This window comes from Trichosurus vulpecula, chromosome 2, assembly GCF_011100635.1.
Source record: "Trichosurus vulpecula isolate mTriVul1 chromosome 2, mTriVul1.pri, whole genome shotgun sequence".
Lineage (NCBI taxonomy): Eukaryota > Metazoa > Chordata > Mammalia > Diprotodontia > Phalangeridae > Trichosurus > Trichosurus vulpecula.
The window spans coordinates 194,336,014-194,350,830 of NC_050574.1; the positions used below are offsets into that span (position 1 = coordinate 194,336,014).

The 14,817-nt window shown below is 39.4% G+C and overlaps 1 protein-coding gene across 2 annotated transcripts in view; it reads right to left on the reverse strand.

The window, feature by feature from the left end:
- Positions 1-14,817, reverse strand: part of STARD13 (StAR related lipid transfer domain containing 13) — a 208,132-nt gene that overhangs the window by 15,069 nt on the left and 178,246 nt on the right. For both annotated transcript variants that reach the window (XM_036742620.1, XM_036742622.1), the window contains 3 exons: positions 6,045-6,243; positions 2,125-2,335; positions 1,386-1,500 (listed from right to left, as the gene is read on the reverse strand). In XM_036742620.1, coding sequence (XP_036598515.1) covers positions 1,386-1,500; positions 2,125-2,335; positions 6,045-6,243 — 525 coding nt within the window. The remainder of the gene's footprint in view (positions 1-1,385; positions 1,501-2,124; positions 2,336-6,044; positions 6,244-14,817) is intronic.

Below are 14,817 nucleotides of genomic sequence, written 5' to 3' on the forward strand. Positions count from 1 at the left end.
CAGCTCTCAACACAACTTGTAGTATTTCTATTCTATAGGCTTTCTTGAAATGTTAATTTATTGCTGTATATTTTGAATCCTTTCTTACATTCTGCTGTGCACATGACATGCTTTTTTCTCTTTTCTTATTTTGTATTTGTTTCAGTATATAAGTTTATATGTTTAATATATTTTTAAATTTATCATATTTTAAATATATATTTAATGTTTATATATAGATAAAAAATATAATAAATATACTCTTTTCTTACTGTGTATTTAAGTTTTAGTAATTAAAAAAGGAAAAAAAAGAATATTGTGCTTTGACTCTGAAGACCTGGATACAAGAGCCACACTTGCCACTTCCTAGGCACATGATTCTGGGTCAGTCACAATATCTCTCAGCCTCAGTTTCCTCCTAGGCAAATAACAGTCGATAAGACTTTCACTACCTATGTCATAGGTGGTGTAGTACACAGAGCACTGGACCTGGAGTCAGGAATACCCAGTCTGAGATCTAGCCCCAGACACTTAGTGGCTGTAATACCCTAGGCAAGTCACTTAACCTTTGTCTATCTATTTTCTCATCTATAAGATAGGGATAATACTAGCACTTACCTCACAGCGTTTTTGTGAGGATAAAATGGGATATTTGTAAAGTGCTTTGTAAAACTTGAAGTACTACACAGGGAGTCCCAAATGATGATGATGTTGTGAGGACTGAATGAAAATGACTGTAAAAGTCCTTTATAAATGTAAAGCAACATATGTACACATACATGCACACACATGTGAGTATATATAAATATGTAAGAATATATTTATATATAAGTGAACAATTATTATTATGGGTCCCGTTCTAGACTCAGCAACATGCCAGGTATGAATAAGGTTGGATCCTATAAAGCCTATTATGTAACCATGAAGGCAGGTCAATAATTTTCTTTCTTTTTTTTTTTTAAAGAGTACCTTTTTCTCTTGACATATTCTCAAAACACTTTACCAGCTTAAAAATGTCCCAAGAGTCTAGTTTACCAACTGTTCAAATGTGTTGACTACCATGCAGGAACATGAACAGTGTTTATTAGTGCCATGAAATACTGAATCCAGTCAGATCTAAAGGGGAATTTAGATAACTGGGATATAATAAACAGGCCACCAAAGCTGTTCTCTTACATTCGTGAAAGCTGTTGTGAGGTCTATGGTGTTTGTGACTAATCAAAACCTCCATTTCAAGGCTCATGTTTGAGCTTTTTAAAGCAAATGCTAGAGAAATACAAGGTGCTATTATTAATACGAAGGAAACGGGGGAACAAACAAGTATAAACCATAAATATTTTAAATATTCCAAGTGTCTCATCGAGTTCCAAGAACTATACAGAATGCTGCCAGAGTTGTTCACTCACCTCAAAAAGTTTGTCACATTCTATTATCATGTGGGCAAGTCCCTGAGTGGCTGCCAGATTCTCATTGAGGTCCTTTTGATCTGGCTTGCCTGTAGCATATTTCTTCTGTATCACTCTGTAATTGAATGCCAGTGTCATAATTGAATGTAAAACCAAATATATTTTTGGGACCCAGAGCCTTTCCCTCCTGGTTTCCATTCGTTACCAGATGCTAGCCAGATTCCAAACTTTCTCATTTCTAAACAAAGATGATTACCACACATCTTAGATATTCTGAATTAGGCTGGATCCCTGCCACTTTAATTATTTGTAATTGAAAGGCTTGGGAAAAGATGGGGATACTAACATTACATGGGGAGCAAAGGAACCATTTTCCAAGATTTGAAACACTTAATTGCATGGTTCCATGTTTTGGTTTTCAGCGTAGCCTGCCCCTGAGAGTTTATGACACATAACTTTGCCTTCTTCCTTTCCTACACCACAAAAAAGAACACAACTCAAACCTTCCTAGAAAAGCTGAAAGTCATTCTCTTAAATGACATCATGATAAATTCAATGAACTAAAGTTATCAAGATAAAACTGCCTAGCAAAATTTTCTTACTCAATAAAAGTGCTGCCATACTCACGTTTGAAGTACAACGAACAAAATTTTTAGGCCCCTAGGGCGGGGCTAGGTTGGGAATTCCCAGCCCACCCTCACCCCCTAAACAATTCCTGCTACTGTTATGGAAAACCTACCTTGGGGAACTTTCTTTCTTTAATAAATTGAGATGGAAAAGGGAAGGGGCCAGACACACAGCCAGGTTCATAGGTGTCATCTGATTTTCTTCCACTAAATTGACAACGTCATTCAGGAAACACAGCAGAGTCTGTAGGACCTCTCTGTTTTCATCTGCCAGCAACATGATGGCGGCCTGCACTGCCTGGAGACGCTGATCTTTTGGAACATCTGAGGAAAGACAAGGACTGGTCTGTGAGATGAACCTTCCAAACAAAGTAAGATACTTACATTGAAGTATATATTTCTCTTTCAGGGTTGCTGAATCTATTACGATTTATTTAACACAAATTGTCTCTGCATTTGTAGGATCTAGAGATATCTCGTCCTTGAAAACTGAGGGTGCTGACACATGAGAAAGATGGAACAATAAAATGGCTGAATACGGCAAATTCTTAAAAGTGAAAGGCTGGTAACATGGTGGTTGTTGTGGCAACCGAAATACGATACTCTTCAGTTGTTTCCCAAAGCTGGGCAGGAGTATTTTGAGTGATAGAAATAAGGGTTCTGTGAAAAAAATTTAAACCTTAGCGATATTTTTCTTTTTAAGATGTTATTTATAAAACAAAACACTATAATGTTAAATATTGAACATGACATGAAGAGAGGTCTAATACGAGGACAGAACACATGACACAATGGAAAAAGAATTGGCTTTAGAACCAGAGGACCTGGCTTCAAATTCCACCTCTGACATTTACTACCTCTGCAACCTTGGGCAGCTCACTTTCCCTGGGTTGGGCTAGATGGCACATAAGCTCATTGTTAGCAGGGATTGTTTAATTCTCTTTGTGGTCCCAGCCCTTAGCACAATGCTTTGCACACAGCAGGTGCTTAAAATTATTTGTTGATTGATGATCTCCTGATGCTTATTTGGCTCCCAAAATTTTCACTCTTTACTCTGCAAGTATCCTCCCAAGCCCCCAGCATTGGCCCTAGTGGATTCTTTTCACATAATTCAACTTTTGAAATATTCTGTAGCCAAATTATTTGGGGAAAATGCTGCTTTATAGGTTGGGTAGGATGGACTTCCTGGCTGCAATCCCCTAGACTAGCTGGATGCTGAGCTCCCAAAGGCTTTATGACTGTCTGGAGCACAAGTGTCTGAAAGAAGGAGGAAGGAAACAAGCATTTATTAAGTGCTTACTATGTGGTAGGCTCCGTGCTGAGCACTGGGGATGCATGGACAAGTGAAAACAGAGAGTCCCTGCCCTCAAGGAGCTTATGTTCTAATGAGGGAAGATGACGACTCAAAGGGAGCTGAAAAGCTTGGGGCGGGGCACAGAGATGAAGGCACCCAGTGTGGCAGCATGGCTTTAAAGTCCAGAAAGTCAGTAAATGAGGGGAATGAAGGCAGGCCAGCCTGGCCCCTTCCACAAAATGGAGGCTCCAGGAGAAACTACTCCATGGGAGAAGTGGGGTGGGCCCAGAGGGATATTCCAGGGTGAATGGGCTACTGGGGTAGCACTATTCTAGAGAAAGGATGCCCCAGGCAATGAGGAAAGCTCCAGGATGAGCCAGCAATTCAAGAGACACGGTTCTGAAATTCAGAAGTCAAGAATCAGGCCAGGAGGGGAATGAAAGACCATATCGCACAACTGTCATGTATAGAAAGGACTTATACCAGAATGGTAAATACACACACAGAGACAAAGACATACACATACACAGAGACATGCACACACATACAAAGGAAGACAGAGACAGACATACAGACATAAAGACAAAGAGCTTATGTGTGTGTTCTTCATAAACACCATGTAAATGGCTCAAGGGGCTTTTAACTCATGAACTTTTAACTACATTTCACTAAACTTTCTCCCCCAGTATTTAGTTTAGAAAGCCAAGGGAAGTAAGAGGGAAGCCTTCCATGCATGTCCTAAAGTAAACAAGCAATAGAATGAAAGAAACAGCCAGTCTGATGGAAATCCTCAGAGATGAGGTTTTCTCCCATGAGATCAAGTGCATTCCGGTGGGCCCCTGGAAGGGCTGTACAATACGCCGCTGTATGGAGTGACAATACCCTCAGCTTTAGGAGCCTGGTGATATTCGGCTTTTAAGTTTTCTTTGAGAAAGGAAGCAATTCAGCACTTAAGTTAAACTCTTCTCCACAGATATTAAACTGACAGCTTTGAGGAGTCATTTCTATAAGCAGTCATCAGTTCCACAGTAGCCATCTATCCAAGTGTCTATCATAAAGGAATCTGTTCCTTCCTATGTGACAATGAGGTTCTTTTGTCTAACAAAGACCTCTTGATTCATTCCCCGGCCCCTCCATTCCAATTTGTCCTGAGGCTTATGGGACTGTGACCAGACCTATCTTTCCCAAACAGAGAATCTCATTCAATTTCTAACCTCTGTAATTTCTACAAGGGACTGAAACTCACCTTTTCTTCACTACTTGACCACTCACTTGGGCATTGTTTTGGCATTGTAAGGCCTGGCTGCTCCTTCCCCCCCCCCCCAAGAGTTCCTCCTGGAACTTCCATTTTGTGGAGGGGCCCAGGTGGGTCTGTTTTCTGGTCCTGTTGCTGACTTTCTCTGGACTTCAAAACCAGGCCCCCATACTTTTATTAGCATCCTTTTACCAGCTCCATTTTCTGTGCTGCCTTCCCCTACTAGAAGGCAAGCACCTTGAGGGCAGGGACTGCCTTTTTGCTTGTATTCATATTCCCTGTGCTTAGCACAGCACCCAGAACAGAGAATATAATAAATATGAGTGTTTCCTCCTTTCCTTGCATGTTTGCTACTGAGCTTTGGTTTCCTAGACTGGATGCTCAGACTCCACAAATACTTCTGGGAAGCAAGGTAGCTTTAGCAAAAATCAGCATCTAATTTAACATGAGAATTAATTTACACTGATGCTTTGTGTCTAGTATTTCCAGTCAACTGTAGGTATAGTGTACTTGAAAACGGAATACTTCTGAACTCTCTCCTGGTGATTACCTCATCTTATAGCTTCACTTATCCAGCAAGATAATATATATCATTTATCCTTCCCTGGGTATCATCTGAACATATAAACTTTGTCAAAGGTAAGTCAATTTAGGGGCATCCACTGGTGTCATTTTTTCTAACGTTTAGTACAATATTTTTGAAATTCTACCATTACACATTCCTTGAGAACTGTAAGTATGGACTTTTCCTCACAGACATTTCTTAGAAATTATATAAATCTTGTGCCACCAACAACTTTAGAAGGATTGCTACACAGTCAACCAGTAAAAGCCTCTGTATTCAACAGGGCCAAATGTGTGGCTTGAGTACATTGTGATTTCTTCATCACAACAGTTTATTTTAATAAAATCACTAACCCTAGAGAAGACTTATTTTTATATTTCTGGGATCTGCTAACTCCTATAATGGACAGTGTCCTCTGATTAAAGGGAAAAAAAACAAATAAAATGAGATTGTTAGAATACATGTTTCAATTAAAGGTGCCTCCTCATGAAAAGATAAAATATTCTTAGGCCTTCCAGTGCTAACATTTCTTTGGGAAAATGAGTGACAAAATAAACAATGAAAATAAAATTAGGAATGTGGCACTTTGCTGCTTTATTTGCTGGGTAATGAAAATAGTCTCATTTATTTTTTGCTCATGGTCAATTTGGCCTCAGTTATATATTTGACCTTGAATTTCCTACTATTTTAAGGGAGTGAAATTATTTAAAAAAATGTCTTGTATAGATACTTCTGCCTCCATACCATCACACAGCCTCCCCTCCTTCTTTACCTTTGGAAAGGCAATTTAAAACTGTGGACTTAAAACTAACAAATCTGACTTGGCCCCAAATCCATGGAGACTTTAGAATCTTATGTCAAAAAGTCATCTCTTTAGCTGTGTTCTAAAGGGAGCTAAGTGCTGTGAGAGCCAACTTACATTGATAAATATGGAGGAAAGTTTCTCCTAGCTTGCTTGTAAACAGCGGCTCTGGCAGGTCCCGAAAGAACTGTTTGACCATATCTGCCACATCGTAAGCAGACTGGTCCTCATAGCTGACATTCTCAGGGAAGGTCTCGTTCATCTGACGCAAGGCTTGGATTCGAGACTTCACTCCTGATTTCCGAAACAGACCCACCTGAAACAACCCAAATAAATGCTTAAGCACAACATCAAACAACTCATTTATCTAGTTAGATTTTATTCCAGGACAGAAGAAAGCTTGGTGGAGGTGGCAGAAGGACAAAGATGTTCTATTTCTCCATGACCACTATCCTTATTTGCAGAACTTTTCAGGAAATAAAATGACACCTTGTTGAGTTTTAAGATAGATTTTGTTAAAAAAAAAAACAACAAAAAACCTGCAAACAATTTAACAGTTTATAATGTCACATAAAATCTTTTTGTTCTTTGTCCATAGAAACATTTGTTTGTTGACGATTAAATTCATCATAAAATCATTTTGAAGAGTAATGCTATGTTAATTTAAATTAGTACAAACATTTCGTTCAACTTACTCCCTTTTCTGAACTTCTATAGATTTGTTAGGGTCATCTGAAACCTAGAACATATTGCTTTCTAGTTAGTTATTCTTCTACATGTATAAAGTGGGACTGTAAAGTAATGAAAGGGGCAGCTACGTGGCGCAGTGGATAGAGGACTGCCCAGAAGTGAGGAGGATTTGAGATCAAATCTGGCCTCCAACATTTACTAGCCATGTGACAGCAGGCAAGTCACTTAACCCTGTTTGCCTCCGTGTCCTCATCTGTAAAATGAGCTGGGGAAGGAAATGGCAAACAACTCTAGTATCTCTGCCAAGAAAACTCTGAATGAGGTCATGAAGAGCTGGACATGCCTAAAAGGATTGAACAACAAAGCAACAAAACTAATGAGACCACTCTTTGCATGGCTTGTGGAAAGCTGACTCCCCAACTACACTTCTTCTGTAGACACAGTGCCTACACTAGTGACCCCCAGCATGTGCTTCTTCTGATGTTATTGCTGAAATGTATAATGAGAAAGAGAGGACTTAGGTCACCAATAAGAGTTGGTGTGAGTAGAACATGGCCCTAAAAGCAAGATGGATGCTTTTTTTAGGTACCTTTCACAGACTGTCCTTCTCTCTACTTAGTGATAAAGATACTTTAAGCTTTTTATTTCTGGAATCCTGTGTTATTGTGAAATCACATGAATAGTATTAAATAATACAAACTAATATAAGGTCTGTTGTGTATACATTCAACAAACTTTAAACTCACTCAAATACTTATTAAGTACCAATTATGTACAAAGCAGTGTGCTAGGTGCTAGGGAAGATACACAGAATAAAAAATACCTAATCTCTGTCCCCAGGAAGTTTACAACCTAAAAGGAGGATGTTGTAAAGGCACAATATGAAATAACAACAATGCATAAAGGGACAAAGCAAGTGCTAGTATGAAGCCCAAGGAGGGATAAACTATCACTAGCTAGGAGGATTAAGGAAGACCATTAAATTGGTCTTAAGTGGGGAGGCATCATGTATGGCACAGTGGAAAGAATACAGGCTCTGCAGGTCTATATAGGTTGTTGTTTGGTCATGTCCAACTCTTTGTGACCCCATTTGGGGTTTTCTTGGCAAAGATACTGGAGTGGTTTGCCATTTCCTTCTCCAGCTCATTTTGCAGATGAAGAAACTGAGGCAAAGAGGGTTAAGTGACTTACCCAGGGTCACAAAGATAGGAAGTGTCTGAAGCTGGATCTGAACTCAGGTCATCTTCACTCCAGGTCTCACACTCTATCTACTGTACCACTTAGCTGTCCTCTTTAGTCATAGGAGCTGAGTTCAAACCCTACCATGCTTACCACCTATGTGACCTTGTACTATTTAACCTTTACGGATCTAAATGTCTTCATCTGTAAGATGAAAGGGTTAGATTAGATGGTTTCTGAGGCCCCCCCCTTCCACCTCCCCCCAGCTCTAACTCTATAATCCTATGAGAGGAAGAACTGGATAAGGAGAGATACGCGCTGGCCCACCTCGGCTGGAGAATAATGTGGACAAAGGCACAACATCCAGCTTGATTGAAACAAAGCAGGAGGAGATGAAGCTGCAAGGCTAGAGTGTTTGAATTTTTATCTGGCAGCACTTGAAGTCGGGAATGCCTTTGAATTTGAATCCTGCCTTGGACACTTACTAGTTCTGGATAGGTCACCAAACCTCTGAGGCTCAGTTTCTTCATCTATAAAACGGGAATAAGACTAGCACTAGGTTGTTAATATATGCTTTGCAAAGCTTTAAAGCAAGATGGAAAGGTTTATTAAATGCAAAGTGAACAGGGAAAGTAAGCCTCTATTGCTCCCCTCCATTGCCTAAAAAAATGTAAATGTGCAATAAGCAATTGTCCTCTGGGGTAGGCAAACTTTGCTAAAGGTTCCAGTGTCTTTGTAGGGGTCCTGTTTGTTGTTCCAGATGGAAAGCTGTGTCTATTTTAAATTGCAGTTAACAGCAAGGGAAAGATTTCAAAGACTTAGCAAATGTTCAGGTCTATGTAAATGTCAGCTGGAAGGAGCACAGGGGAAATGACTCCGTGATACATTCTGTGGCAATAAAAGAACACATAGCAATATTTCCTCCTATGCCAAATCTTATCGACCTAATCCAAAAGATCAGGGTGTGCATGGCTTTTCTCAGTGCAACTGTCAGTTAACTTAAAAAGTTTTGCACGTATTCAGGACACAAAGCCTTTTATATGGTGTGATTAGCTACGGTTTAGGTAGCACTCCTTGAAAAAAAAAATCTAACCATGTTTCTTTCTCAGATATTCCAAATTCCATCAAGCTGCATGGGAACAAAAACAGACCCTGTCAAGAGACAAAGTCAAGACTTGGAAGGGATTCTTAGTGGAGGATTAGTAAGCTCTATCCTCAATTTGTTTACTTCCCTTATTTTTCTAAAGTAAGTGGTAATTCTGGAAGCAGCCCTGTAACGTGCCACAGGGGCTATACTGCACTAGAGTTTTCAGAAGTGAAATACCCTGAAGGTGAATCCTTGAGCATGACTCAAATATTTATTCCCACGTAAGCAGGCATCATCTCACTTGAGAATCTACTACCATTTTCCCTTTCAGCTTATAGCAGAGGAAGTGAAATATTGATGGAGGCCTATGAGAATTAAGCCAACATATTTCTTTTACAAATGACTGTCTGTTGTGTCTTGCATTTTCCTGTATATATTAATATGCATGTATATACCCCAAGGTTGTTTTCTTTCCATTGTGCCATTTCTAAGTTACTTTCTAGCTTCAAACATCCCCAAATGTGAATCTAATTACTTTAACCATGTCTAGGTCTGCTCTATTGCTTGCTCTAACTTAGGCCTTTGAGGATATTCTAAGGATGGACAGGTGTATGCACTGCTGAGAATTCTCGCCCTAACCTACTATTCATATACCCTCATTCCTATAGGGATATGTGGAAATATTGGGGGTTTTGTTAATTTTAACTGATTTTATATCCTAGAGAGCCTTTTTCTAACTTGCTAAAGGATAGGTGGTCTGAAGAGTTAGATAACAACAATAGCCTTGATGATTTTTTAAAGATTTGATACTTTTTTTTAGTGGGACAAAGGTTGAGAAACTTTTACGTATAGCATGATAGGGGATGAAAGGAAGCTTTTTTTTTTAAACTGGTGAAAAGGCAAGTATCAATATGCCCTCTGTTGTCAGCATGCATTGCTTCTTTGGGAAAGTCCCTGAACACACTGGATGTTTTTGAGATTTTAATAAAACTGGGGTTTATGCTTATTGCTTAAATTATTTTCTAAGTGAAAAATTATGGTAGCCCTAAAGAAAACATTCTTAAAACAGCTGCTTCCAAGGGGACCCCTCTGTCCTAACTACTGAGAGGTAGGCCTCTAACTTCCTCAGCTCCATCCCCAGCACAAATGACTTTCCACTTTTAAATAGGTCAAATAAGATAATATTTCAAAGTGCTTAACAGTGCCAGGTATATAGCAGGTGCTTAATAAATGCTTATTCTTGCCTTCTTAGGTGGGTGATTTGTTTAGTCACAGCATTCAAGAGGGAAAGTGGGTCCAATTCAGACAAAACTAAATCAGGCACAGGAGTGGTTCCAATGACATTGACCCACACTGAGGGCATTATCCTTCTGGTTAGCTCAATGAGGGGAGGGCAGTTATTCATTGCCTGCGCCTAATGACTACCAAATGCCCCCTTGACTGCTCTTTTTTGTGGATCAGAAGCCTGGTGTAGGCTCCTTGTCCCAGAGGAAAGAAATGAAAATAAGACTGTCCTGGCTGATATTCTAGAGAAGTCTGTTCATGCCTAACACACTAGGAAAAAAGCAGATAAATCGCTGCAAATACAAGTTTCTATTATAACAAAGGATACACCCTAATCTGATGAACAAGTGCAGGTCAGTCTGGCATTAGTTAAAAGTAGCACAAGAGGAACTAGAACCCCTTTGGCATAGTTATGTTTTAGCCTAGCAATTCAATTGTTATGAGATTTTAGGAAGTCAACCTACCCTTAATGTGACTCATTCTATAAGTAGAAACAAGTGTGGTTAGCTATAGCAAAATGGAGACAGATGAATTCATTTCTGCTACATGTTGACATTCCTGGATAAAGGGCATTTTATAAAGACAAAAGAATTGAGTGAAGTTCCCCCTTCCATCCCCCACCCCGGTTCCATTTTCCTTTCCTTCCTCTTTTGTCCTTCATACACAATCCAGGCTTTTAGAGAGAGGATTCAAGGTGTCATTGAAATAGTGAGGCTCCAGAGCATCATTCATTTTATCTAAGAGATAGGGAAGGGGGGCAGCCTTCAGTGCTGAGTACAAAGTATCTTTGGCAACAGAATTAGGTTTCTAAAACTTACAACTCCATTAGAATGATAGGTTGAACATATAGTGCATTAGAATTCAAATTTGATCTAAATAATACTAAACCTCCTCCATGGCATCCTGTTTATGCTAATTCCCTTTGGTGTTTACCGACATTTATCAGGACTTCCATTTCCCCTTCTTAGAGAAGAGCTTAGTTAACAAAGAAAGGTTGGCAAGAGAGAGACAGAGAGACACAGAGAGACAGAGACAGAGAGACACACACAGAGACACAGAGAGAGACACACACAGAGAGAGATACACAGAGAGACACACACAGAGACACAGAGAGAGAGAGAGACAGAGAGAGACACAGAGACTTTACACAAACTATTATGTGGCAGGTTTATATCACAGGTTTAGCCCTTAGCTTTGGTGCCTTCATTTTTGCCATGAGTGGAGTCTAATCTATTCTTCGATGTGCAGTTGATTTAGGACTGAAATTAGAGCTCAGCCAATAAAGAAAGGCACAGAGCCTCCTCTTACCCAACGCTACGTCTGAATACAAATGGTTCATAATTGAAGGCTAGATTTCCTCATTTCATCTACAACCAGCTGTAAGGGCCCAAAATGGATAAGTTATACTTGATCACACATAAACTACTCTGCATCAGTGAGTAGATGAGGTGGTAATTTTGGCGGTACTTCAGGGTTCCACAGTCCAAGTATTTAAAACAAGTGCTTGTTATGGAGAATTGGGTTTGTGGACTGCTAAGAAGACTCAGTAAAAAACCAATAGCAAAGCCTTGAAAGAGGCTTAGATAGTGGCAGGGGTGGGGGTTGTCAGCAGACATAATTAGCCAAGCAACCAACTCTTGGTGGTTCAGAGCCAGGCAGTGAGGGCAACCTTTCGGTATGTTATTTGGGGCTAGGGTCCAAAATTCTTAGCATGAACCATTCTTCTTGATTTAAAAGAAGTTGCTGTTATTAGAAAGATGAATTTTGTTCTATTTTACTTCTCTCTCTTTTTTCCTTATGTTCTTTGTTTTCAAATACCCCAGAATAGTCTTTTCCTTTTGACCCACATCATTTTAGTCCTTTTCTTTGTTTCATGCCTTCTATTTTGTACTGCTGTTTTCTATTCTCTTCCTTCCTCCTCCTCACTTTGGCTATTATTCTCCAATTCATCCCAGTTCTTTCCACTAGGACCTAGTTCCCTTTTTGGAGGCAGCTTGGCATAGCTGATAATAATAATATTGGACTTGAATTCACACCTGAGTTTGAATCCCACCTTAAGACATTCACTCCCTGTCTGACCCTGGGCCTCATCGTTCAGTATCTGTTTCTTCAACTGTAGGAAAAAGACACAATAAGAACATCAATCTTACAGTGTTGGATCAAAAGCTAGCCCTGGGGGCCAGGAGGACCTAAGTTTAAATTCTTGCTTAGACACATGCTGGTTGAGTGACCCTGGGCAAGTGTCTCAGTGGAGAGTCTAGGAAACTTTAAGACTCTGAAGCTGTAGAGAAGTTTCCAACTAGGATTGTTAGAGGAATTTCCTCATTTGGGAACTGCCTATACCAATGAAATCATCAATCTTATGATGACATAGATCTAAGGAAAGGGTAAAGACTTGTTTTCTGACCTCAAGGAAGGTCAGAATGTCAAATGGTAGGTAATGAGGACAAACATTAAAACGGACGCACAGACAGTTTTACAGCTCACCAAGAGATAACACTGTCAAGCAAGGAAATCAGCTCCTTTATTTCATGTATAAATGTTTTTTCCCCCTTCCTCTTTGCTTCTCCCCTTTTTTCCTTTGGTACAGAGGATAAACATAAAAAGTTATGGTTATAGATATAGTCAATGTCATCATTCTATTCTAGAAGAGAAGGGGGAGAATTTTAGCATTGTGGTGTTATCTCCATAGTCCATACATTAACATGCAGATAATCTTTTCAAAGAAATAGTTCATGAGACCATTCTGAAAATAAATGATAGGGTTGTGATGGCAACACCCTAGACAATTTAAGATCTTTGGGGATGGTGTTCTGCAGAGAGGAAAGCAGAGAGGTTGGTTTAATCAGATGGTCCAGGTCTGCTGAAGGCCAAAAGAACTACTACAGATTATTCTTTGCAAGTTATCTCTGTTTAAGAGTAGGACAAAACAAAACCACAATCAGCAGTGTCTCCACGAAATGACACATCATACAAGAAGACAGGCCTGATGGAAAGTTTGAGATATGGATGAACTAAACGGTTTGTTACTGATGTACACACTGATATCAAGACTTAATCTCTTAAGCACAGAGAAATTGTGTAGAACTGACTACATGCTTTTTAGGTTAATAAGAATATCAGACTATCAAATGGGAAGAAATTAACCCACAAAGCTATAGCTACGAGTAAGGTTTCACAGCAAGGGAATGTACATGCCAGAAAACGTTGCATAAAGCTTGGGCTCAGCCTCATCTGCAACAGAAAGCAAAAATCACTGACACAACCAGAGTTAATGCTTGGATGGTAATCCAACATTTGTAGCAGATGAAAACTGAGCCATTTGCACATCCAAATGTGGCTATTAGCTGGAGACAAGCAATAGAAATAGTCTTATTAGCCTTGTAAGAGGCATAAGACCTCAAAACACTACATAGGTGCTGAGGAACACATGAATGGTGCAGGCAGGGATTCCTTATATGTACCCTAAATTATGTACCATTCCCCACTGAAGCTACCACTTATCAAAGAGGGCTTGAAGATACTATTTTTACATAGTGGTGGAGACAGGAAAACCATGCCAAAGGCTGCTTGGGAAGGGCCAGATTCCCCTACATGTTCTTAGGAATGAAAAAGCATTTATTAAATGCCTGCTAAATGCTAGGCACTGGGAATATAAATTCAATAGGCAGTCCCTACTCTCAACGAGCTTATATTCTAATATTTACGTTCCTTCCACATTGACAAGGATATGTACTTTGCTACCAATCACCAACTTAGAGGCAGCTAGGTGCAATAGTGTCGGGAGTCAGGAAGACCTATGTGTGAATCCTGTCTCAGATCCTTATTGATGGTGTGACCCTAGGCAAGTCACTTAACCTCTCTCAGCCTCAGTTTCCTTATCTGTAAAATGAGAATGACAACAACACCTACTTCACAAAGTTGTTTGTGAAGATTAAATGAGATAGTCTATGTAAAGCACTCTGTAAACTTTAAAGCGCTTTATACATGCCAGCTATTATTATGATTATGCATGAAAATTTACTAGCCATTGTGGGAAAGCAATTTGTTATTTAAGATAACTTGTCAGATTGCCTTATTTGTGATTTTAATAATAATACTTCAATTTATGTAAGATTTTTAAGGTTTTCAAGATGCTTTCAATATGTAATCTCATTTGATCTTAGAGAATAGACTTATACTTAGTTGTCCCAAGCTAGCTAACTATACTTTTTCCTCCTAGAACTTAAGGGCCATAGGCTGGCTTCAGATCCTTCCATTTTCTTAGTGAGGAAAGGTACATAAAGCTGGCTGTGAATCCAAGGCATGAAATGGGGAAGGGACACAAGCCAGTGGGTAGAGACCTCTAAGGCTCCGTTGCCACTATCTCAAAACGTACTCACAAATTTTGCTCAAAAGGGGAGAAATGGACTCATTAATAGTAGTAACCCACGCTTTATTTTGACTTTGTCCATGCAAGCACAGTTTACCTTTTTCTCTATTGACTGTTTTGCTTGGGTAAAAAGAATATTTGGTGTAGCTGACAATGATTTCGTATTTTTCTTATACAGGCTTATTTTTTAATGTAAATAAATGTGGTTTTGGTCAAGGTTTTGTCACAATAGTGTTGCTCTAAAAAAAATGAAAAAGAATAAAGAGAGATGTATGGCC